The 26845-nt window shown below is 42.6% G+C and overlaps 2 protein-coding genes across 2 annotated transcripts in view; both read right to left on the reverse strand.

Annotated features, from left to right (window-relative positions):
* Positions 1-1821: 1821 nt before the first annotated feature.
* On the reverse strand, positions 1822-5859 carry LOC139927336 (class E basic helix-loop-helix protein 40-like). The gene is made up of 5 exons (XM_071919439.2): positions 5465-5859; positions 5257-5320; positions 4911-5018; positions 4337-4460; positions 1822-3936 (listed from the first exon to the last, which is right to left on the reverse strand). Exons 1-5 carry the CDS (start codon positions 5536-5538, stop codon positions 3017-3019), a joined length of 1290 nt encoding a protein of 429 aa, XP_071775540.2. The 5' UTR covers positions 5539-5859; the 3' UTR covers positions 1822-3016.
* Positions 5860-9948: 4089 nt separating this feature from the next.
* The window catches only part of LOC139927333 (inositol 1,4,5-trisphosphate-gated calcium channel ITPR1-like), a 78695-nt gene continuing 61798 nt past the window's right edge, over positions 9949-26845 (reverse strand). Inside the window, exons 51-60 of the mRNA XM_071919433.2 lie at positions 26471-26593; positions 23747-23922; positions 22915-23079; positions 21916-22105; positions 21699-21791; positions 20359-20498; positions 19286-19451; positions 14210-14370; positions 12952-13113; positions 9949-12234 (exon numbers count right to left, since the gene is read on the reverse strand). Coding sequence (XP_071775534.1) covers positions 12148-12234; positions 12952-13113; positions 14210-14370; positions 19286-19451; positions 20359-20498; positions 21699-21791; positions 21916-22105; positions 22915-23079; positions 23747-23922; positions 26471-26593 — 1463 coding nt within the window. The 3' untranslated portion in view covers positions 9949-12147. The remainder of the gene's footprint in view (positions 12235-12951; positions 13114-14209; positions 14371-19285; positions 19452-20358; positions 20499-21698; positions 21792-21915; positions 22106-22914; positions 23080-23746; positions 23923-26470; positions 26594-26845) is intronic.

The raw sequence follows: 26845 nt of genomic DNA on the forward strand, positions 1-26845 counted from the left end.
AGCTCATGAACTGACCCTACCAGCCTCTTTGACAGGTAACCAGTCATCATTTGGCAAGTTTACTTATGTTCTAAACAATAAAGTAAAAATCTGAAAGTAACTTACTTAGACTTAGTAGACTATTTAGTAGACCTTTCCTGGATGATTTCGATGCCAATAGACATATTAATTGCCACATATTGCATCATATGTTTTTACTTTATTGTTACAACTTTCTTAAGGAACTCAAGTTTGTATTGTTTGTAATGTCTGCCTAAACTACATAGCTAAAAATAATCAACTACTGATAGTATTAATAAACTATTGCAAAATGTTAAACTAGATCAAATAAAAGCTAGGATACGCCCATAAATTAAAAAATCACATCAAATATTCAAATCAAGATAGATTGATGCTAATTGTGTCTCAAGGCACAGCAATAAGACATGCAACACCTACTTAACTTACTTGACATTTAGGGGCAAGGTCATGGCGTTGGTCTTCATACAAGCAACAAACAACAACTGTACAAACAACTGGTCTGGAATGACGCAATGCCCTTAGAATACTGGAACCTGGTAGTGGATCACATACCTTGCCAGGAGGAAGCAAGATGTGCTTAAACAGTTTCTCAAGCAGAGCGAGGACAATGGGTGAACTGGGTCAGTGTAGAAATGAAAACGATAACCTGCTGATATCTTCAGCATCAGAGAAATTTATACTGTATGTGCTACCAAATAGCTGAATAGCCAACTGACGTATGTTGAGCTGCCAAGCTTTGTTCAAACCCACAGAACTATATTTTACAAATTCTAGTCAAGATCCCAAGGTTTCCAAAAATATGTCATACTGAATTACAAGGAAATGTGTATAAAATGATGCACAAGACATCTAGATTTTTTTTAAATGTGATGTTATGATGGAGCCATTAAAAATGGCATCTTGGGTTTGAGTATTTCACTCAATATAAGTATACTACAGCTTCAATGAAGTGTTGAAATGAGCAGATACAGAATACGTATAAGACGTCATACAGTATGGAAAATGTTTTTTCTAACTTTTAAGCTTCTTAGGGGGAATTTAAAAGGAAAATCAGGGTGCAAGGGGTTTATGGGGAAACACATGATGTGCATTTTTAGAAGTATTATTTGTGTTCTATGTGTTGGTAAATATAAGTCTGATTAGTGCCAAGAGTGCGTAGTGTGTAGAGGGAGGGGTGGTTCTGGGACTTTAGCATTTAGTATTGATTCTTGGGAAATGAAACATTTGTGACGGCAAGTGCTTTCCTGGTAACCGCAATAGTACATCTTGAGTTGACCCTTTCCCTAACATCTAGGCAACGTTTTTAAGTATGCACTCAGTCTAGTTTATGAAGTACATAATAAGAGTATGATGTAATCAGCTCTAATATTACAACATCTGTTCAGATATTAAAATTATATGTATCTTCAGATCTAAAACAAATTTCATATCTCTTAACTTTACTTCCTTTTTAAAATTTGAATACAACTGTACTAAACATAAAACTGCTAACCCACACAGCCAGCAAGAAATATGGAAAATGTCTTTTTATCAAGGCTGTTGACAAGATGCAGTTGGATCCTGATTATTGCCTCAGGAGATTAATTGAAACTGTTTGTGTATGCGCATGTGTGTTTACTTGTAGTAGTAGTGGGCACAGACGGTTAACCAGCAGGAGAGGGCCCGGCTGCAGCTCTACCATTACATAACTGTTCCCTCGACATGGATGTTGTGGCACAGTAAAAGAACTTGATCCTGATAGATTACATTTCACTGCTCTCTCTCTCTCTCTCACGCATACACACACATGATCAAACCAGATTTCCACGGGAAAAAATACTTTATTAATACGCTTATATAATGTATATCAACATTTATAGACAAAATATGTACATCAAACATCTTTCTTGTAGGTCCCAAAATATAAAATCTCAAGTACCTCTTTCTATAGAAAACTAGTCTTCTGTTAAAACTTTTACATTCACTTCTCTTCTCTCCACTCCTTTGACTCCAGTATTCATACGAAGTACAGAGAATAAACATCTGAGTTTTATCAGCTTTTCACAAGTAAAAGGCAACAGCAAGAACAAACACCAGGTTTGACTTGAGCAGAAACAGATGTTGAATATGCAGACCAGGTCCAGCACAGTGCTACAGTATGTACACAGTATCTGAGCATACAACAAACATTGTCCACACTCTGCCCTCCTTCTATCCCTCTGGACAGAGTGCTAGAACAGGTATCAAAAATAGAGATGTACAAGAAGTCTATTAACAATAATTACAGAAAATCCATCTCAACTGTTTGTAATTGTCAATGAATGACAGACTTCTCATTCAGTGTGGTCATGTGTCGACCCCTACCTCCATCCATGAATGGGTGTACCCTTGCTCTTGTCTGTACACTCTTGAGGAAACCCTTGTATCTTAGGGTGTCATTATAGGGGCTGGGTCAGAGGGCATTTTCAGTGATGGTAATGGCGACCTAGAGTACATAGGTAGCACACTTTGGGTGAAATCTTACTGCTAACATTTGGTGCGACAATTTCTACGAGTACAAAGACGGTGTGTCTCTATGGCAACAGCTACAACTGAGACACATCGGTGTCATCAGTATGTATACTTCAACAGCAGCATCTAAAACATTTCTTCCTTTACATTCAACCAAGGGTGTGTGTGTGTGTGTGTGTTTGTGTGTGTGTGTGTGTGTGCGTGTGTGTAGGGCAGATCCAGTTGAGTGTGATACATTTGCACTGAGCAATACCATTGAGTATTAAGGGAAGGGCTGAGTTGCTTTGCGTTGCTGTCCTCCTCAGCAGAGTGTGAATGGATGTTGCTTCCCTCCTCCCTCTCTCCTTGATCATCTCTAGATGTCTCTTTTGCGGTTTGACCTCTGGGCTAAAGAACCGGGGAGAGGAATGAGGATGGGTTATGGGACGTCCCGGTCGCGTTCTCCTTTCTACTAATGTCTCTCCTGCTGGGTAGAACAGGGTAATCTTCTACACCTACACATCTCTCAGTCTTTGGTTTCCAGGTTGAGGGGTGGTACCTGCTTTAGTGCCTGTAGGAGGGCAGGGGAGTCCATGGGGGTCTGAGACATAGCAGGGGCCGGGGAGCCGCCCCTGGGAGACAACATGAGCTGGGAAGGAGTCAGTCTTTCACTGGGCATGGCGGACGCGGAGCCTCCCATGCCAGGGTAGAGCATGGGCATGGCCCCTGGGTACCAGCATTTCTCCAGCATCGGCAGGTAGGCCGCAGCAGAAGGTGGGATGAGGTAGAAAGGCATGCAGAGGGGATGCGGAGGAGGTGGCTGGTGGGGGGACACGCTCATGTAGCTACTGTAGCCGCTGGACGAGGACGAGGTAGACGACTCTCCACCCGAGAGCAGCTCATCCTCGGACGACTCCACCCTGGGTCGCTTATGGCGCGGCTCATCGCCCTCCTGCTTGATGCCGGAGCCCTGCCTCTCGCCTAGCGCTCTCTTCAGCTGGCTCTCCTGACCGTAGTAGTCTTGCCGTGCCTGCAGCGCTCTGGACTCGCTCTTCTCGAGTTCTCCTCCGTAGCCGCTGTCTGTATCTGTGTCACTGCCGCTCTGCTCGCTGTTTGGTGGGGGATACGCCCGCTGGATGACAGGCACACAGTTCCTCCCGTAGCCCTCGCTGGGTTTGGGTGGTAAGCTGGTGGGGATCTCCTTGTGAGCCTGGTGCTGGTGGTGGGCAGGGATTTCCTCGGGCTGGGGGCTGAGGGGGGTGCAGGGTCGGAGGGGACTTTGCAGAACCTCTGCAGCCAACTTGTGAAGGTGGTTGATCATGTGGGATGGCGTGAGCTCTCCATCAGCCTCTTGATTGGCTAGGTACTGCAGAATCTCCTTGGCACACATGTGGAAGCCAGAGCGGAACATTTCCTCTGACTTCTCCTGACTGACAGGGGGCTGGTCTGTAACGAGAACACACACACACACACACAGTCAGAAACACTGCAACTCCCATGACCACAAATACTGTGAAAACCTCTATGAAGGTGATATTTGATGTAGATATCATGATGTTGAATCTTCTTAGTGCCATTTCCCCCTCATGTCTTCAACCACAGACCCTTTATTATACTTGATACAATAAAGGGTCCTATTTCCAATACCACTTCAAGACTGTTTGAAAGGCATTTCCCCTCCAACAGCAAAGGGCTATATTTGAAGTCACTGATTTGCATGCAGTTCTGCATAATCCTGTCATTGTGTATTCAGCTCAGTGATTTGCATTCTGTCCAACAGAATCATCCTGTTCAGCGTGTGTGTGTGTGTGTGTGTGTGTATGCGTGCATGTGATCTCCAGCTCACCAATTTGCATGCCATTCTGCAGAGCGAGGATCTTCTGCTGCTGTTGCTCCAGAAGAGAGGTGAGGGCTTTCACATGCTTGAGCGTAAGCTCTAAAACCACAGCCTTCTCCAGATGGCCCAGAGTCTAAAGGAGAGACACTCTGTCAGCACATCCTCATCTCTTATATAACACACAGCAACTAAGCTCTTCTACACATACACGAGGTCACACTTGGCTGTCCAAACATCATCATGATCAACAACACCACAGCAGTAGCAACATCAGCTAAAAACCATCATTAATAAAAGTGTCTAAAATAAGGAATAAGATGTATTTCAGAGATCATATCCACTGTCTTGTGTAGTAATTATATATACAATATTACGGACTTTATTTGCTGACAACACTGAATTTTAGGTTATTTTTATAACCTAAATTTATTTGAAGTATGGGCCTAAGTCATTCATACAGAGCTGCTGACGCATTGAGTGGAGAGGATGTAATACCACTAGATAGCCACTCGATGGTGCATGCCACTAAAGGCGGTGAATGAACTACTGTCGACCACATTATCACTCCCACATATGAACTTACCGTGAGTTTCAGGTGCTCCGGCAATAAATCTTTCAACTGAGCGATGCACTCATTTATCCGGTCACGTCTTTTCTTCTCAATAAGTCTGTGAGGCAGCTTGTAGGTTTCCTGCAAGAATAACACCATTGTTAAGTAAATTCAGCTGGTAGTTCTTTATGATCAGCAGCAGTCACACTGATAGGGAGGACTCCAGGAGTTATGTCATAGCAGAAAATAGGTCATCCACTTATGGGACCATCAGAAAATAGCAGCCTAATTTCCTTGATATTTACACCTTTATTCAACACTCTATAGCTATAACATAACTTGCCAATATTCAGAACATATTAACACAATATCAACGAACCTTGCTTTCCTCGCCTCTCTTCATTCCCCGCCTGGGCTTATAAACATACATCGGGAAATCCATCCTAAAGAAACGTAAAGAAAGCACAACTGTGAGCCATGAGGTAATGGTCGGGGGAAGCCGTGTAAGGTAGGCTAATATTAAAATGAATAACATAAAGAAGTGTAGCCTACTTGAGGCAAAGGCATTTTTCCAAACTTCAACTTACCCTTGCATGTCTGACAGATCAGCCGTCTGGTGTTTGGACAGAGGAGGTGGCTGCGCGCTTGGAATTCGCTCCATTCTCTTTACTCCAGTCAAGCAGTCAAAAGTCGAGGTACTTTTCCAATGCAGTCACTAACAAATATGCATTTATTAGCGCGCGGTTAAAAAAAATAGTTGTAAAGCACTTATCTTTGAAATGCGTTGAAATGTTTCAATCGCAAAAAAAAAATATTCAAAACGGTCAATTTATCATTATTTCACGCCTAGTTGTTTTTCTTTCTATAATGTAAAGGTTAATCGTTTAAGTTAGTCCCAGCCGTAGTCCCGCCGCAGAAGGTAACCCTCTTGGTGGCGCGTTGGGAAAGTGGGGGAGGACAGAGCGACGTGTTAAATAAACCCTCTGACTCTCCGCTCAGCCTGACCTACCTCTGTCACATGAGGCTCACGTGTTAAACGGCGCTGTATCCTCGGCGGAGGGACGGCCCATTTTCTACAGATAAGGCGCCTCAGTGGGCGGACAGCGACGCACGTCAGAGCGGAGGGCGGTTCGTCTCGGATCCCGTGTACCACCATGCTGAAGTGTATGGAAACAAGGCTCCGCGCGCCACGGCGGGGGAACGTGCTGGCAGCAAACCAGTGCCGAGGTGCAACAGGCTTGGTGCATGGGCGGCAGTTGGGTATGGTACGGTATGGTGTAAGTGAGTGCACATGTGTAGTGTTTTTAATAATTATAACATAAAGTAGAGATCAGGGTAGAGAGAAAAAAAAAACACATCAGGGAAGCATCCACCAAGACCAGTGGGTGCGCTTCTTTGCTGCATCAGGGGTAGTAGCCTAATTCGTTTAAATTCAGCATAATCTGACTAGTAGGGCTATAGTAGCTATATTCAACAACATGTCTTATTTCTAAATAAAGCAGCCTAATGGAAACACTGATAATAACACTTATGTTTTGGTACCAAACTGTGCAAACTCGAATTGTTTACCTAACCGTCATCACTCTCCGTGAGTAGGCTACTACACATAGGCCACTACACATAGGCCTACCCCTCCCCAATATTGCCAAACTTTCAGATAGGCAAGAGCGGCACGAGCACGGGCCATGTGCCAGCTTTAAATGGTGTGGAAACCACGCCCACCCGGCACAAAATGGCGCACGGCACAGACTTTTGATAGTTTGGTGACCTACCTCTAATAATTACTATTGACCCAATAATAATGTCTGGCTAGTTATCAGTAGGCTAATTTAGTCTATGTAAGGGGTCCAAGTTTTTTTTCAGAATATACACACTATTTGGGCTATACGTCCCCTTACCAAAAAGAACTACTGTAGTCCCAATAAAAATGTCACAGTAAAACTCCTAACCATATAATGTCCTATAGCAATATTATAGGAATAGGCCTATTATAATATAGTACAGTAGGCTATATAGCCTATTACGGTATTCTATCTCATAAGAGCTAGAAAATACCATCAAGTCACAATAAACTCACTTGAGCACCACAAACACACCAGTCCCTATAGCAACATCATTGAATATTATACAGATCATTAGGTTTAGGGCAGTCGGGGGTTGTGGCATAAAGGGAGGCCTTCTGAAAAAAACTATTGCTTTCTGGTAGCCAAGAACTCAGTGGAGAACATTTTGGAAGAGCTGTTATCCAATATGTCTGTAGTTTTGATTTTATTTTATTCCTCCAAAACAGATTTAAAAAGTAGTCTCTACATAAATTACCATCAAGGACAGGCCTAACAGGTTATCTAAATATTCACATTGGCTATTACACTGATAGGATTGTGTTAAGCCAAATGATATGATAAAGCAAGCAGGCTGTGGACTGTGGCTCCTCTGCAGAATCACTTTTTTTATTCGATTTTTTTTTTTTTGCAATTCACATTTCCAAAAGATATAGCATATCACATATAAAAAAATCTAGGCTCCCATGTCCTGCTCTATTGCAGTATGCAGGTGGGCTCCAGTTACAAGTCTGGTCACGGCGTTATTTACCGCCAGGGAGAACCACGTGCACCTGTGTGTGCAACAGAGTGTGTGTGTGTGTGTGTGTGTGTGTGTGTGTGTGTGTGTGTGTGTGTGTGTGAAGTCCGTGTTTGTTGTCATGAGGCGGCACCGGTTGTCACGTTGATCTCCTCATGGCCCGGGAGCCCGCTGAGCGCTGAGGACTCATCCAGATCCTGCACACGGCTGCTGCACCTGCCCGCCGCAGGCTGCACACACAGTACACCTGTTCTTTTCATGCAGATTTCTTGAATACATTTAATAATAATTTGTTGTCCTAGCCAAATGGAAAGGCTGAGAAAAAAAAAGAAAATATTGACACAGGATAGTATATTCATCCTAATAGTTTCCCTTACGAAAAAGAGCTGTAGTCACCCTATAAAATTTTTAGGATACTATACAGATAACACAGCAAATCTATAAACGGTATAGTAGGCTATTCTATAATGATATTGTAGGAATATTGTAATGATAGTTAAAATAATATAAAGATAGCCTACCTCTAAACTCTCTATTGAGTACCACAGACACACTGTTCCCTACAGGATTATTACAGTGATAACATATGAGATAAAAATGCAATCAGGTAGATAAGGTCTCAATAAACTCATTACACACAGACACTATAAGGTCCTATAAGAATACTATAGGAATATTATATAGATTTTTCATAAGGGTTGATACAGGATATTGTAATACCCTATAATAGGTCTACCTTAATAGTGGATGTCAGACGCTCACAGGAATTAGGGCTGACTGGGTCACAGTCAGCGGCTCACAGACTGTAAATTTCTCATCAGTCCCGTTGACATCCATAAAGTGTCCCTCTGCCAGTTAAACTCAAGAGTATTGCCGGTATTGCCTGGTGAAACTAGAAGCAGTTACTGTATATCCATAATAGTAGGATTTATTATGTGATTGTATGATGGAGTGACTCTGGAGCTGAGTAACCGTTCCCCCTTCCCTCTAGCCATTTTCCACCTGGCCATGTGCCTTTCAAGACCTTCCCTGGAAATCACATGTGAGGAAACAGCAAATATCCAGCTGCTTATTCAACAATAACTTGACCACCAGGAACTCATGCTTAAGGTCTTTTTGGAATGATTTATTAATTTCAAAGATTTTCCTTTTCAAGATATTCACACAAAATCTGCTATGAGCGAGCAATTCCCCTGCATTTTGAAGGTTTTTAGAAAACTAGAGATTAGTGTGATTTTTGACAATTAGTGGCAGATGTAAAGACATTGTTGCCTTCATCCAAGCAGTAGCCTATACAACTTGGCAGAACAACTGTTGTTGGCCTACTTTGACTTCAAGTAGTCTAATGTTGAATTGATTTGATCAGATGTGTAGAGGTAAGAATTCTTCTGTCAGATGTGTCACACAGGTATTCTGAGCATGAAACGGCCCTAAGACACATTCTGGCTGTACTAGGGAACAGCCCCTTTGCAAGGTCCCTTGTTGTAAAGTTGTGTTATATTCCCTTCTCACTAGAAAGAAATATTTAGAAGCTGATTTTATAATTTTCTTCCCATAGCTAGGGAAGCATGAGTTTGGGCTACCCTGGCATTAATCTGTACACTCCCAAATTAAATCCTGCAATGAACCCTTGATATGACCACAGAAACATCCCTGGTCAAATACTGTATAATAATACAAAATGGAAAAAAAAACAAATGTTTGTTTGTTGTCATGGCTGTTCTCATATCGTCAGAGCAGACAGATTCTGAGAAGTTGGCTTTGATGTTACAATATAGCATATCCCTGGTTAAACTTCTGTATAATTGGTTTAAGGAATCTGCAAGAAATCTTGCAGTCTCTTTTCACAATTAGTGAGGTTCTTCTTTCAGGCCTCTTAGACCTACTATTTTTCTCATTCTTACTAAAAGAAAGCTGCAAAAGGCTCACCCGTCGCCTATTACACACATAAATTCATTTAACTAAAGGTCTTCAAGAAAATTCCAAGAATGTAGTGCATTACATAGAAAGGGCTAGGACTCAGTAATTAGAAATTATCATCACACACATCACAGTGATCTAATCTTGATGTAATTAGATAACCACTGGGAATGGAGACGACAACGATGGAAAGCCCCTTGAACATGAATTGGGCAAATGTGATACAATTAAACACTCTTAGTGTTTGATTTAGTTTAGAAAAACTGACTGATAACCTTGTTTCACTTCTTCACTTGTTGGTTTTGTTTTTAGCATAAAGGCAAACACATTTTTAGTTTATTCTTGCTAGACAATAGTTCACATATTCACATAAACCATAGCCATCAATACTGAGTGGATTGAATAATTGTTTCTCAGTTTGACATTATGGTTTAGGTGGGTAAGAGTAAGAGTTATAACACAGTTATAATTTGAACACAAAACACTGAATTGTTAAATAATCACAAAGCCCATTTACAATATGATAATGTTAAGTTTCATTCACAATTACAATGTTTCAAAGACTGCCATGTGAGGTAATGAAATCTTCTTTGTTTGCAAAGTGCATGCCATATACTTCAGGAATATCAGCCCTTAGTAAGAGAACACTCACATGACAGGCAGTGTTGACTTGAGAGATGTCTGAAATAATAACAGGCCAGGCAGCTCGGTTAAACTTCAGAAGAGCACACATATCCCTGTGATCAAATCCAAAATGCAAAACCCAAGTACAAATGTCCCCGAGTGCAAAACTTTATGTTCCCAGCATAACTAGCATATTTCCTCATGAAACATTGTTTTATAATTAGAAAAGAAGTGCACTTCCTCATTTTTAGAGGGCCTACAGATGAGATTTCACAGTTCATCTGGTGGCATTCCCCGAAATCACCTACGTGTGAGCCTCTCCATTCAGCTCCGACTGGAGTGGGCAGCACCAGGGATGAATGGCACCACTCTACTTGTAATTGGATAAGCAGTTAAATGCATCATATGATACACATTGAGGGATCAAATGTAGCTCATATATGTTATTTTTCTGGCAAATGCCGGATTTCCGTCATTTTAGACAAATTGAAATAAAAAATAAAAAAAAGAGACCCACGTGATTCATGCAAATCCGTCATAACCCAATCACATCCCTGATAGCTGCGTGGCAATGACTTGGAGGACTGTCAACGGCTTCAATACCTTTATTCTCACATTTGTTATGGTCTTTGTCTTGACTTCCTTGTTGATGCAGATAGTCTGTAACGCTCACCATTAGATTTCTTACACACTTGTTTATTTAAATAGACTCCAAAGAATGGAATGTACATTTCAGACACAAAACCTCATATTAGTATAAAAGTTCAGTTTGGTCAAGCAGCACTCCAAATGACTTCTATTAGTTCCCTCCATTACATGGACTAAAACCATGTGGTCATTCTCATGGAGATCTTTTACAAAGTGACTACTAGACTAAAGGTAACATTCATTCAGGTGCTACAGAAAATTATAGTATCAGTGCTGAAGGACTAAATAGAATTAAGGGAAGATTAAATAATTCAGTGCAGACATATCAAACAAATGGATACCATACTTTCAAATCAGTTTTAACTTTGCTCCTCAAATCCTTCAAATTCGATTCTGTCCTTCCAATGTGACTCCATACCACTCCCATAAACCAATACATGGAATTCCCAATGACCTCAGAGTGAAGCAATCACACAATTTGCCCCCGCTCGGTTCATAAGTGTCACGGCTCAAAATAACGTGGAGAAAGAGTTTAACAGGTCCATATTATCTTCCTTGATAACGAGCTTCAATACTTTTGCATCTTTCTGTACTCAAATTTACCCTCAAAAGGTCCTCTACCTAAAGTGTCCTGGAATGATTAGAATCATTTGAGAATCTTCATTTGAGAATACAAAGAATTCTGAAAGTAGAATGATGAGCGCATGCCCTCAAGTAGAAATTGTTAAAAAAAAACAAAAAAAAAACAATACCACACTATGTGTTATATAATAGCATTTAGAAATATGGAAAAATATGGTGAACCCTTCAGGATAGTTCAAAGAAATGATTTCTCTCCATCATATTTTAAATATAAGATAATATAATTTCAAATATAAAAGCAAATAACAGATTCCAAATAACAGATTCCAAAAATAAGTCATTCTCTTTCAGACATTGCATATCATGAAGTATTCCTATTGCTGTCAGACAGAAGCAAAACATTAAATAATGTTTTCCCAACAGATTTCAAACAAACCTTCAAACCCAATGTGACCTGAGTTTGCTGGTGCAACAGAGAGGCTTTAAGCCTCAGTACAAGGCCGCTTGAGAGGAATACTCCCTCAGGTACAATGGCTGAACTTTGGCATTAAAGGCATTAATGGTAGCAATGCTTAAGTCAGTGTTTTCATCTCCTAAACCTACAGGACAGGCTTCTCATGTCCTGAGGCACTTGGTGCACACTCCACCCACACAGGCACATCCACACTACAGACCATGAGTAACATACTCAGATACAACAATGTTCACTTCGCACAGACACTCCATCAGAAGCACACAAGCTTCAGAAACACTTTTTGGAGGAGTGCCTAGTGAAGTACACAGTCAGGCATCGACCTAAATACATTTTGGAGACGTACATTCTGTATACACGTGCTTTGGCATTCTCCTGTCTAACGCATGTGGTAGACCGTCAGGAGTGCTCAGGCACTATTGGGTGCTCAGGCACTGTGGGTCCTCAGGCAGGCTGTTGGGGGTTGATGTTCATGTGAGGGGGATGGCCAAGTAGACCGATCCGCTGCTTCTGCTTCCTCTGCTCTGTCATCTGCACAGGGACACAGAACAAACTCAACAGTTCAAAGTGGCACATTGGTAAATCTGTTACACAGACATTGCCATGAGCCATGAATTCTGTAAATTCCACGCTTGTATTGATTCCTTGAACCCCGCCCAGTGTTTTCTCTGTCTCTATCCTGAGTAACACATTGACCAGCTGACTTCTCAAGCTTTACTAAATCCCTTAATATTGAACGATTTGATATCACTTTTGTTTACCTTTTCAAAGGTCAGCTGTCAAGGTGCATTGTGGTGTAGTACGTCTTTAACTTGTGCATGAACAAAGTACCAAAGTAGAGCGGGATGGATATTATTACAGCAAGAAATCTCTTTCTAGTCCCTTGGCAGTGTATAAGTTCTGGTGTTATGCTAATACACAGCAATAATAGAAAATATAGTAATTTATGGGGCAGCACTAGCCTTCAGGCAAGCTTGTTAGAGTCACCAGAAGAAAAATTGGTGACTGGATAGTTGTAGCATTCTCTCCCTGTATGAGGTACTAATGTGTCCTTGGGTAAGGCAACAAACCCCTAAAACTGCTCCAGTGGAACTGCTCATCAAAAATGTGGTGGTTCTGAGTGGCTACTGGTGTGTGTTTGCTCTTTGTCAACAACAAAGACAGCCTATCATGATTAATGAGAGGGAAAAGAAAAGAAAATCGATCAGAGAAATCAGGGAGTGCATGATTTAGTGTTATATACTGTACCTGCTCCTTGAGCTCAGTCAGCTGTCCAGACAGATTGGCCACCAGCCTCATGGCGGACTCCAGCTTCTCCTGTAGGTTCCTGATCTCATTCTGCTCACCCTCTGCGTCACTGCTTACCAGCGACATGGCACGCATCCGCGGAAACCAGTCCAGGTTGTGCTCCTGTGGGCAACCAATCACAGCAAGGGAAAGCTCATCAGCCATTGACTTGTTTTCCAAGTGTTGATATGGATTCACTGGGAGATGAAGGTGGACCTCGATCTGTGCTCAGCGCCATCAGCAAAGACTTGGGTGTGTTGTAACAGAGGGTAAGGTAATGCAAATAAATAGGACAGTGCTACTAAAGTTAGCCAATTGAGTGTGTAGTAGCAACGTGTTTAAATGTAACTGGTCTGCGATGTGAGTTTTGGTGGAACAGACTCACATGGCATTGCTCCTGTAAGAATAACAACGGAGACTGAATGACCTCAGACTGAACACCTCCAGTACTGGAATTCCCAGTCAAATGACCCACATTTCCTTTAGCGCTTATCATGTTTTGATCAGTCTGAGGTTTGGGCAGTGGCTCGTGTGCTGTCTGGTTTCACTGACTTCCTGTTTGCCTGCACCAGTCTATTTGTGTCATCAAGTGTGCATGGATGGCATCTCCGTCAGTTGAGATTAGAGGGGAGGAACAGATGACTGTATCGAGGTGTGTGTGTGTGTGTGTGGCAAGCCAGAGCACGTTCACAAGTCTGAGGTCTCAGTGGCCTAGGCTGTTGAACTCTGACTTTGCTGGATCACAGTTACAAGAAACTGGATCAGAAAGGAAACACCCATCTTGTTGGTCCTTGCTTTAAGACGGGGATACTAGAGCACACTCTCAGCAAGCAGCCAAGGCACACAATACAGCAATTTCACACAATGGCTTTTAGATGCAGAACATATGAAGGATGAAATATGCACTCCGCTATCCAAGGCCATCAAGTAGTCTTTGGTAATAGAGTAGACAAACATGTCTCTTGCCCTATATGTTCCCTACATACCAACCAACCTGTGGCTCAGCTGGCTGCTGTACAGCTACAGTGCACTCTCTGCCCTCCAGCTGCAGCCCAGTGATTTCCTGAAAATGGAGGCCTGCGTGTGGCATGTGGATCACATTACCTCCAAGACAGTGTAGTCTGATACTGAGTCAGTGTAACCCATTTACCTTAAACTCTAAACTATCATCTGAGGTGCCGGATGTATGTTTATGGGTGTGTACGTGCTTTTGGCTCACCTTGATCATCTCAGCCACGTAGCTCTCAGGACCTGTGTATTCGGTGGAGTCCTTCACCTTTACCAGGACAATGAAGAACAGGTAGTGCCACATGTTGTGCTCCTCTTTGATGTGCTCCTCAAATGTCACTGTCTTGTTGTCAAACTTGTCCCGCTCCAGCCCTGTGGTGGGGGAAAAACACACACATTTTGTATGGTACAAAGTTATAGTATGCATATGGCATGGTAAAACAAAGAAAGAAGAAAACCTCACTATGGCTATGGACTTGGGGGGGGGGGGGGGGGGGGGGGCATGGTTGAAAAAGCGTCGCTAAAGTGCCCTCTAGATGATTGAGAAAATGATTGAGTGCCCTCTAGGGTGCCCCTTCATGCAATAAATTATGATGATGTGCCCTCTAGAGCAAGAAAATTCGATAACGTGTCTTAATGAGTGCCCTTCTAGTGGAGAAAACGTGATGCAGTGCCCTATAAGGTGCCCTTACAATGGTCTAAACTTGACGTTCCCTATGGGTGCCCTTCCAATGGAAAAGGGTGCCGTTATGAAGTGCCCTCTATGCCGCCCCTACATGACAGTGTCCCAAAAAGTGCCCCTCCAGTCGATAAAATGTGATGCAGTGCTGTAAAGGGTGTCCCTACATGCGTGAGAATGTGGGGAAGTTTCCTAATGGATGCCCCTCCAGTGGATAAAATGTGATGTGGTGCCATATAGGTGCCCTTACAATGGGATAAACTTGAGGTTCCCTACAGGTGCCTTTCTGATGAAAAACTCATGAAGTGCCCTCTTAGGTGCCCTTCCAAGTGAGAAAACACGATGAAGTGCCCTTGCAATGGAGAGAAAAAAATCCCAGTGAAGAAAATGAGATGCAGTGCCCTGCAGTCTCCCTGACAACGTGCCCTCTCTAGGGCAGGCTTTCCCAAAGTGGGTGTCGTGATGACAGTCTAGGGGTGCCGCCAAATACTTTGATAAGATTTTGAATTTACCTCTCAAACCCTGGTTACATTCAAAACGCATTGTATGGCCGCTAACAAATCTTTTCTGCGTTTTTGCAAGGGGCCGATAAATCAGGCTAATATCTAGCTATCATTTTGATGCAATCTCATCTGCACTGTCCCTGTTTTTTATTTTTCAATGTACCCTTTAGGTTAGGTTAGATTATGTTAGGTTAACTGTATTTGATAGTAAAAGACAAAGTAAATTGTTGCCAGCGGTGACACATTAAAGTTTAAAATACTCATTCCCATTGTTAAAAACTTACATCTATTCCATCCATTTAAGTTTTCAGTTTTAGCCACACTCCCTCTAGAATGTTCAGATGTCAGAGGGGGCTTAATACAGTCTGAGCTGTAACCCTGACATCCTACTACAGTGTGTGAGGTAGGTAATACAGCAGGCTTTCTTTGAAGTTGTAAAGATTGAGTTTTACCAATGATGCATTACTAAATACTAATGTATGTACACTGCAAGTGCTTTTATAGATAGCTGTATCACATTTTTTAGCCTAGACGCCTAAGGAGCTAGCTAACTAAACAGGTTAGCTGCTTAGCTGATTCTATGTTAACCTGTGGACTCAATTTGGAAATCAAGCAGAAGTGTAAAAATCCTTCCCTAACCTGTTACAAACAAAGCAAACAAAGCCCCTAAACTACAGTAGGCCTATAAGTCTAACTGTTTACATTTTGGGATTATGGAGTTGATAGCTTTTTTGTTATTTTGAAGGTGATAATGGTTAGTGGTGATAGACTATAGCCTATGTGAGTGCAATTTTCATATATTCTTTTTATTCACCATTTCATTTTGCATCCCTAACGAAAAATCACTATATTATTTTTGGCACTTACAGTGTGTTTGTGATAGCCTACTCAGCGGTGAGTTTATAGTGACCTTGTGGCATAGCCTATAATCTCTTACAGTGGGCTATTACTTAATGCTTTTCTGTGGCATGATATTTTTTTGCGTGATAATAGACTATATTCAAGTTGTAAAGTAACCTTCTAAGATGTAGTTACTGTGTTTTACTTCGGAGGTGTTTGTGAAATAAACATTTTAAAGGTTTATATGTAGTTCCCTGTGTGTTTTTATCATAGAGGTGTGGTTATACTTTTAATCTGGATCGCCTAATAACATAATGTTAATCTTAATCAAGGATGAAGACTATTTCATCATACATGATACATCATAGCTTTTTGCGCGCTGGTGGGGCCCCATGTCGTGCAGTAAGTGCCCTTTTTATTTTTTCGCCCCTGCCCTTCAAACAGCCAGAGTCCGCCACTGGCTACAGCACAGTTCCCTGTTGGTTCCAAGAAAAACGGAAAGACTTGTTTCCTGAAAACAGACCACCTCATACCATCTGATAAAGTATCAAACATCTGTCAGAGCTGCTATTTTGATCTTCATGACAACAAAGGCCTTTCCTTTTGGTACAGGTGGGCTGACAAATGTACAAAGTTCTATTTCTTTATCTTAATGTAACCTTAATTTAAAATCAAGCAAGTCAATTAAGAACACTAATGTATATATGACATAGAAGACATGGCAACTGGACAATAAAAATGTAAAAAATATAGGCGAACAGATAAGGCAACATCGGCAACAAATAGAGGAAAATGCAAGTGGCAATAAAGGCATAAGCCAGGGCCATACAGAGCAAGAACAAGTATATGCACAATAAGAGGTAAAAGCTGGTTAAAGCTGGGGAACATTAGGCATCATCACCATGACAGGCTGCCAGAGCAGAGCTCAAGCTGGTTTGCAGATGTGTGAAAGTGTGTCTGTGTTGTGTCCTTGAAAGAAACAAATGAAACTGCATAATTTTAGGGGTTTTTTTGCAGTTAATTCCAGTTGCAGGCAGCAATGAAAAGAGGAGTAGACCAGGGAAGTGTTTTCCTTGGGGACCTTTAGGTGGATCTAACAGGTAAAGTGTGTGCTGGAGGTAGACTGTCTGCCAAAGCTCAAAAAACTAAAGTGCGGAGTTTGGTCCCCCTAACAAGTGATCTCATACCAATGCACAGTTCCATAGAGAATGAATTGGAAAAGGATAAAATAATATTACAGAGAATGATTTTCTAAGGATCATAGTAAATTTTCTGCTTCAGAAACATTAGTACGACTATTAAATTTAGTCAATTTGATTCAGACACATTCTGTGAGTCCACAAACTCTGTCAGTCTTCCATTGTCAGTGGAACAGCTCCAGGTTGAACATTGCAGATTTGAGTCTTGGTTCTCTGGTTTCTGGCTTTGAGAACACTCTTGCTCTTGTTTGCAATACAGATTGGACTGGACTGTCTTTGGCCATAAGAATAAATATGCAGATCAAATTTATTAGTCTTCTCTTTTATATAGACAGAAAGCCCATTGGACTTTTATGAAGTTTGCTCAAAACACTTGAGCGGAGTGGGTAGTCGAAAACAAGTCCTCTGACTGTGTATAAATGTTAATGGAGCGTCCAGGTGTAAAACCTGTAAAACAGTGCTACTGATGTAAATGGAGAACAGAGCAGGGCTGAGGATGGAACCTTGGGGAACTCCATTGGTAACAGGCAGGGACTGACTCAATATTCAGAAGTATTCAGACCCGACACAACATGTTCTACTATATCAGTAGTGGGAAAAGTAGGCCAATTAGTGCTTGGGCGCACCAATTCTCAGTAAGCTTTCAGTTACGAAGAAGTGACCAGCAATCCAATCCAACCCATTTCAAACAGTTTTTAGTGTCAAAAGCAGTGGTGGTGTCATTGAGGACCTTTGAAGATGCAATGATACAACAGAACATAAACCCAACAGCGTGCTAGAGAGAACACCAAGCATTCCGAGATGGTCAGTCAGTTTTCTGTTCCATCGTTATAGTTCTATAAGTCTTTGGATATAAAAGATGCACTTTAACATCGAGGTTCAGCCTGATTCCTTGAATAAAAAAAATAGACAATTGTAGCTTTCCAGTGACAAAGAATCAGCAGTATCAAAAGGCTGAAGACAGACAATCGAAGACAGACAATCGCAAGCAAGCCTGTGCTGGCCTTAATCATAAGTTCATGACGTAAATCAACTATTGGCTACAGACATAAAGAAGATCTGAAAGCTCTTAGGAGATTGAGGGATAGATTGATGCGTTATAAAACTGAGCTAGAAGATGGAGAGCCACTTAAGCCTGTGGAGACCTCCTCCTAATCTCCCCATCTCCTCTTTCCTTGTGCTCCTTCTGGAAACCATAGTGACGGCAGCTCCCCCTGTGGCCAGGCCTTATTTAACATGAGTGAGTCAGAGCTGATTGCAGGAGTGGTGACATAATACTGTTCTCATTCCATACGCTGACCACTGCTCCTGACTGCCTGACCTCAAACACGCACACTAAACATATAGCATGTACTCATGCAGCCACACACACATATGGACACACACACAAATGTGGATAAGCACAACACATATTCACACATACAGAAACAGCAACATGCACTTACTTAGGCACTCAGTCACACATACATATATGGAAATGATTTCGAGGGCAAGGTATGGATCTCCAGTAAGGTTGCGTAAAGCAGAAAGTATAAAAAAAAGTGTGTGTGTGTACGTGCCTGAGTGTGTGTGTCTGTGTGTGTGAGACATGAATTATGGAGGCGAGCAGAGCAGTGGCAGGAAGCCTTCATGACTCAGCCTTCTTTGGAACGACAGAGGAAAGAGAAAGGGGGAGGACAAGAAGAGGGGGATTGCGGCAGACTACACCTTTGCAGAAGTTCATCATGTTAAAGTACGTACTCATCCATAAGCCATAAAAAAAAACGACGCTTTTGAACCAAGTCTGGCTGGGTGCCCTGATGGTTAGAGAAATGATCCTGCAAAAATTAGGTGTAGAACCCACACACTATGCTAAACTTTTTGTGCCAAAATCACTTTTATTAATTATATTGGAGACCCGATGAACACCAAAACGTTGGAGCATAGTGTGCGGGTTCTACACTTCATTTTTGCAGAATTCTCTTCAACCCAGCACCTAAGATGTGCATATGACTAAGTGAGTTCTAGAGAAATTATCCTAGAACTGTGTTTAAAACTCCTTAATTAAAGTAGCTGAGCACTCTCACCACAGATGAAGCAAGTGGTCTTCAGGACTTCTTCTTTCTTCTGTTTTTCACTCCTCAGGTCAGCAAAAGTGTCAATGATGACACCAAAGATGAGGTTGAGGACAATGATGATGACCATGAAGAAGAACAGCAAGTCATATATCACTCTGGCTGCAAACAGGGGCTCCTGGAAAAGGAGCAGGCAAAGGGGGTTATATGTACAGTAGGTCATCCTGGAGATGTACCAGGCTAAGTGCAGTAGTGCTATCACTACCTGGTTTAGAGGTAGTGACTAGAAAACTAACATATCAAACTAATTATTAATCTTAATGTGATGATAGAGTGAGGTTAGGAGGAAATCTAAGGAGGGGTTGTATCATAGGGCCTGATTTGAGAAGCTTGGCCTGTTTAAATGCATGACCCAGAGAGCAGGCCTTTACATAAACACTAAATGGGGGTCAATATTATGAGTGTAAAACAAGGTTAACCTAGGCCATCATGGATGTTAATGGAAATACAAGAACACAGGTGCAACCTGCCAGATGCTACAGTAACAGAGACGGCATTACACAAACAGGCAGAAAGCAACCTAACAACCTACAGCAGCGTGTCAGAGTGTCCTAGGTAGGCCACAGTTATTATGGCACTATGCTTTTGCAACTCAGAAAAACAATTACATTTATTTTATATGTAATGCTACCATTGAGTTCAAAGCCTAGTACATGTGACTATTTGGTTGACTTTATTATTTTTATTTTATTTTCGTATATCTAGTAAGCCTATTTAACCTATTTTGTATTGTGTTGTGAATAACTGAAGCAGACACTCACATCCTCTTTTGACATCATTAGTGGTTGAGGCTGAATTCAGTGGAAAGCTATTCTCAGACCTAATTCCCACACAAGGCGGAGGCAGTACAGCTGTAAGGAACCATTGTGAAACCTCCACGCTTTTGAAATAAAAACAAGATCAGAGGATGATGGGCTCATAGCCAGCTCACATGAACCACTGTGCAGCTGGTGGTGCTATACTCTCTCGGCAACCACACACACACACACTGCATGGCCTGATCAGGGTGGGAGCGTTGGATGTACCTCTTTGGAGGGCTTGCGGAGTACATCCCCGACACCCCCTCCACTCCTCAAGCCATGACTCAATACAGTGACAATACACATGAGCAGAGAGTCACACGTCCGCTCCATGTCGCTGTCTTCCTCACTGTCATTTCCAAAGTCTGAGGAAGGAGAAAGGAGAGCTTTAATCAGAGCATCATGAATCTAGCATGAGCAGGCCATGAAGCTATTATATTATGTATATATGTTAAGTGTATTATGACATTTTCTGATGCAGTTCTGCGGTAATTATAATGCGCATATAATGACTTATAATGTGTTACAACAAACAGTTCAAGTACAGTGTTACCTTGTTATTAAATATTTCATTTAATTATTAATGACTATCAGTAATGCTTTTGTATGAGTGCGATTTTACAGCCTTGTAGACATAGCATAAATATAATGTATCATCAGCTATTTGTTTTTTGTCCTTGGCTTGGTAGAAGAAACGTATTCAAAACAGAACATGATATCTGTAGGAAGCTTGTTTAAATGTGTTGGTTCAAATGTTATGGCAGTTAGTCAAAGCGATATAGTTTTGGTTTAGTTGCAGTAAGAAAAAGCGACAACAGCTTTGGTTGAGCTTGTCATGAGCCAGGCAGAAAAATAGCGAATGGTTTATCCAATTCTTGTTGCAAAGTTGTCTAGATAGGCAAATTTAATTTCCCCTGTTTTAAAACAGCCAATGGAATGGAGGATGGACAGGATGGGCCCTGGACCATCATTTTGCTTATTGTTGCCCAGATCATCTGATATCTCTGGGCTGATGGCTGAGGGAATGAAACTGGCCGGTTCTGTTTTTAGCTCCGTGACAGCAGGGGCTCTATGGATCGCATTGTCGGTCGGTCAGTCGCTCTGTTCACCACTTTATGGTCACATGGGTGAAAGTGTGCCGCAGGGAGTCAGATTGCAGACTCTCAATCGAGACCTGAGTTGATTCCCGGCAGGGACCCAAATGTAATGTCACGGGGCTGTTAGACTCTTAGTCTTGTTTCTGAACTGTGGGATTGTCTACGTCCTCCCAATGGGAAATAATGAATATGGATTGTATCAATGGCAATGTTTTGAGTTTACCCGTTGTGCTTACCTTTGAAGATGAGCTCTCTACAGAGTTTGAACTCCACACCATATGTTACTAGAATGATGATACCAGAATGATTTAATTGAGACCTACATAATTTTGGCTTTTCCAATTTTTTTTTATAGAAAACTACTTGGTTAATGCCTTGATATTTAATGCAAGCGGTTACAATTTAATGAACCAGGCCAGATTTTGCCCCTTAAGCAAAACCTGGCTGAAACCCAGTGTTGCAGTGTACCTTCCTGCAGGGCCTCTGTGGAGCAGTTCTCTTCATTCCCTGTCCGACACACTCCTGCAGACAGGAGCTCACTGGCCAGACTGGCTCCATTTTCTACACAGCGACAGGGATAGTTGGCAGGTTAGGGTTAGTAACTGAAGAACCTAATGAAGAACCTACATCCTGTAATCACTCTGACCGCTCTGAAACATGATAAATGAATGTGTTCTGTACTCACTCAGCGTTGTGTTAGGAATGCGGTCCACCTCCAGGATGAAGTCGTCTTTGAAGAAGATGTAGCCAACGATGGAGAACAGGTAGACCAAGATGAGAGCCAGCACAGCAGTCAGCACGATGGAGCGTCCGTTACGCGTCACACTCTTGATCACATTCAGCAAGGTCTCCTCTCTGTATACCAGGTCAAAAAGCTAGAGGAAAAAAACATTATTGAAAGGTGCACAATTAAGTCATAACAATGGATAAATGTGTAGAAATGGACTCATGATGTTGGGAATTATGGCCTCTGAGGAAGCAAGACCAGAAAACAATAAACAAAAGTAGCGCACAAAATGACGTTACATATTGTCACAAAAGTCATAAAACAAAGGGAAAAGTGAAGGCTGATGGCCAGAAACAAAAATGGGTGCACTGGATTTCATTTGCTTGGATGATGTGACTTTTTATAGACTTTTTTTCTTCCTGTGCTGAATTCTCAGTTTTTTTCTGTCTGAGATGAATTACATAATGTTTCAGCATCCTGTTGTTCAAGTAGAAAAACATGGAATTACATTGTGCTGTATCTGCATAGGCACTGCTTAGGGCTGCGTGAATGGAAAACATCTCCAAATACTGGCATATTTAGTCTGACACGTTATAAACCAGACCTGAGGCACCAGCGCACAGCACTTAACACCCCAACAACAACAACAGCAACACCGTTACATCACCAAATAAGGCAATTTCTTGCTTGCTGGTAGGCCCTGTCCTTGAATGCACCATGAAGAAAAGCTTAGGCTATGTTCAGAGGGAGGAAAAAATAGTTCTTACACATGGTTTTCCCAAAAGCATTCTCACTGGCAAGTGAACAGCTGCCTTCATGTTTTTTAATGGTTTCACCTGTCTGTCTGGAACTTACTGAGGAGGTGTGTGTGCTTGTTTGCATGTATGTGTGAATGCATGCTTGTGTGTGCATGTGCATGTGCATGTGCATGTGTATGTGTATGTGTGTCTCCCTCACCAACAGACTGTAGAAAAAGACGTGGACAAAGACCCCCAGGCTGCAGATGATGAGGTAGAGGAGGTGGTAGAGGAACTCAAAGTCCATCACCATGGCTTTGTAGCCCCGCGTGAAGGTCCCTCGGTTCCCCACAAAACTCATCAGGAAGATGATTTTATTACACACCTGGAAGGTAAAGTCATCCCGTCTTTTATAATTACAATGCATTACAATCTCCATCAATCATTTCGGTAAGTATTGAAACGTCCGTTATAGTTGTGAGGAATTATCAACAATGGCTGAGGGCTCTGGGGTACTGAAAATTTTGGCAGCAGTGGGGGGGGCGGGGGGGGGGGGGGGGGGGGGGGGGCGGATTGGGCTGAGGACACATTGAGGATAGGGGTGTGTGTGTGTCTTTATTTGGTTTGTGTGTGTGTGTGTGTGTGTGTGTGTGTGTGTGTGTGTGTAAGAGCACATCTAGAAACTCTCTGGCGGGCACAGGGGAGGTGTCAGTCTCTAGGGTCCAGTGACGCACTTCACACCCCATAACGCAGCCAGGCTTTGGGGCCAGGAGTGACACAACAGGCAGACTGGGCACTGGCCTGCGAAGTGGGCATGGGTGTGAGTGTGAACCGAAAGGGGAATGGGGGTGAGAAGTAGCGTGGTGGAAGTTTCCAAAGAAAATAAATAAAGTATGCAAACGGTAAATTAGAACTGCTGTTCCTTTAGTAGGGAATCTTGGACTTTTACCATTTTAGTGCAGACATATACACGCACACACATACACAAACACAGCCACACACACACACGCACATACACCAGCAAACATGTGTAAGGGAGAAGGACGACTCACGTTGAAGGCACCCAGAAGGAAGAGGGTGGGCTCCAGGCCGACAGAGAAGATGAGACGAAAAATGGTGACAATGACCAGGGCACGGATGCCCAGCGGCTGGGGCATAACGATTACGATGACCAGTGCTGCCAGCACACCCATCCACAGCAATGCAGACAGATGGGGATCCAGCATACCTACAAAAGATAACCGCATATGCACGCACACACACACACACACACACACACACACACGTTGATGCAGCCAGATGTATTCTTGCACACCCAAGCTATAAAGGAAACCTCCTGAAAGTGCTGAATTTTCCAACACTGTTACATAGTGGATTTGCCATAAGAAGAAAATGAAAGCACCATGTTGAGAGGATGACAGTGCAGTTTCCATCTTAAATCAGGCCTTGTCTGGATCAACAGGTTTTTAACAAGCCTCTACCAAGTTCTGCCTAGCAGGCAGGCCTAGGGCCTTCATTAGTGAAACTTTGAACTCAAAGACAGCCAGTTACATAACGCCCAAAAGTATGACATACTTTTTTGTGTGCATGTGTGTGTGTGCTAAGCTTTAGTGAGACCTGATGCTTCCCTTGATCCCAGGGTAAATCCAGGATTAGCATCCTAGTCAGGGGTTTCATGTGGCAAAGTGTCACTCAGGCTAAAACCCTCAACCAGGTTTGACCCGCCTAAAAACAAGGCCACACACAGCCTGCTGCCTCCGTAACCAGCCCCTTTCCTTAAACACGGGGCTATCATGTGTGCTCATACTGTGTGTGTGTGTATGTGTGTGTGTGTGTGTGTGTGTGTGTGTGTGTGTGTGTATGTGTGTGCATGAGCACTGGACACAAAACAACAATGGAGAACAGGAAAAAGGAAAAAAGAAAGGGGAGTATGTTAATGTGAGAGAGGTGGAGCACAACAATAAAAAGAGGTAGATAGAGAAAAAGGATGACAAAAGAGAAAGCATTGGGGAATATGGGGCAGCACTGCAAGGATTAAGACATGGAGAGAGTTGAGATGGATGAGATGGCAGCAGCTACTACTGCAGATGAGGGAGCCCTCCCTTCCTCCCTCCCTCCCTCCTTTCCTCCCTCCCTTCCTCCCACCTTGCCTTTCCCTGCCTCTTTCCCTTCCTCTAGTCCTCCCTCCCTCCCAATCCCTGTGGAGATCACATGACAGGTGCCACTTACATAACAGCCATCTCTAAAAATACCTCAGCTGAAAGATTCATGAGGAATGAGCTGGGGGCAACAGTGCTGCAGCCGACAGAAAAGCGGGGTGATTAAGTGCACCCACAAACTCAGTATGCCCCTAACACTTCATTTGAATGTGCATGCGTGTGAGTGTCTGTGTGCAAACATGAGAGGCGTCTATGAAATCAACATGCTAGAGCAAAAGCTCTTGTGCAGCAGCATACATGTACTAATCTGTGTGTACATGTGTCATGCGTGTGTGGCACTGACCATCAGAAGGCAGTCAGTCATGCATGCAGGCAGAACACACTGACCTAGATCTGCTGCTCTTATAACCCTCATTCCACAGCCCTAAGCAAAGGAGGGAGGAGAGTGGGAGGAGAGGGTGTGTGTGTGTGTGCATGTGTGTATGTGTGTATGTGTGTGTGTGTGTGAGAGAGAGACAAGGCAGGGGCCCAAGGCCATAAAAATGCCTGTTTAAGCAGGCCAAAGGTACATTTGCGTCTCACGTGATCTCGCCTTGCACACAGACCAAGCTCCAGTGCAGATGGGGAAATACGGGTAGCCCTTACTCGTGCTGCACAGCGAGTTTTCACTGAGGAGAGCGTTCACTGCACTGTTTAATACAGCGAGATTAGCCTACTCACAAAGTGCTATGAAATGGCTGAAATTCTCCAGATATTGCTGAATAAACATAATGAAATCTATGGGAAATTAAATTGCTCAGAGTTCTCCTCTGTGGTCTCTATAGTATGCCAAGTATGAGCTCAAGATTAGAGCCCAAGTGTTGAGGCATTTAGTGTGTGTGTGGGTGTGTTTAAAAAAACAGGGACAGAGGGCTCCTCAGGTCTTGTTCCTAATCCTGGTCAGGAGTCAGCAGGTCAGACCATCGTGGGAAAGGAGATCAGCGGGGCAATATAACTCTGATGGCTGGGCAAAGGATTGTGTATCACCTTTTCAGTCTAAGTTATCTTTTTGGGTGTTTGCACCATGCGACTTTCCTTTCTTTTGAGTTCTTTTCACTTACAGTAGAGCACGATGTACATGTCAAAAGAAATAATGGAAAACGTAAAGCCTAAAATGGGTGAGATTGTGTGGCAATGAGGTTCATGGCACTTGGCACTACGACTTCTATATTGCATATATTATATATTATCATTTTAAGAGGTCCCCTGACATCTATGCCATTCATGTCCATGCAGTGTCAGTAAATGTTGTACAATGCAATAGGAGCAGATTGCAGCAGAGAAACATGTGACCCGTCCCCTTGTCCTTCCTGTTTTGCATTGTGCCGCGCTTAACCTTCCTTTGACCCATGTTTCTTAAGGCTCTACAAAGGCCTGAATGCATGCAAGGTACAGTACATATAGAAAGAGAGTGGACCTGCATAAATATACCACATGAAAGAATCAGTAGCAAATTTTGAAGTTGGGAATGCGGTTTGAGGTTTCAGAGTAATGTTAGCAGTCACATGGTTTGAGCAGGGTCAAGGGTCAAAGCTAACGGGGCTGCGGTCACACTCGGGTACCTGCCACGTGACTAACCTCCATGTACCCCCTCCAGGGGGTAGAAGAAGCAGACCAGAAGGTTCATGAGCACAGCCAGGTTGAAGGAAACGTTACTCCATACTGACATGTTTCTGGAGCACCAGTACAACACTGGCTGGGCTGGAGGGGAGAGAGGAGAGAGTCACAGAAAGACAAGTCTTGTCATCACATATTTCCAAAAGTAGACCACATATAGTTTGACTATTCCATACTCAATGTGTGAACAGTAAACAATGTGTATATAGTAGACTATGCAGACAAGCTGTAGGGTTAGTTTGAGGAAAACTGTGTCCCATGTTTTCTGTCACATGATTCAAGAACAGGCAAATGGCCCAATTCTCCTCAATCTCATAAAAACATGACTTTTACATA

Source organism: Centroberyx gerrardi, chromosome 5 (assembly GCF_048128805.1).
Source record: "Centroberyx gerrardi isolate f3 chromosome 5, fCenGer3.hap1.cur.20231027, whole genome shotgun sequence".
Classification (NCBI taxonomy): Eukaryota; Metazoa; Chordata; class Actinopteri; order Beryciformes; family Berycidae; genus Centroberyx; species Centroberyx gerrardi.

Coding starts and splice junctions, on each gene's coding strand:
- LOC139927336 (XM_071919439.2), bottom strand. CDS start 5,538: ATGGAGCGAATTCCAAGCGCGCAGCCACCTCCTCTGTCCAAACACCAG. Junction 5,321..5,464: donor GATCTGTCAGACATGCAAGG/GTAAGTTGAAGT, acceptor ACGTTTCTTTAG/GATGGATTTCCCGATGTATG. Junction 5,019..5,256: donor AGAGAGGCGAGGAAAGCAAG/GTTCGTTGATAT, acceptor TTATTCTTGCAG/GAAACCTACAAGCTGCCTCA.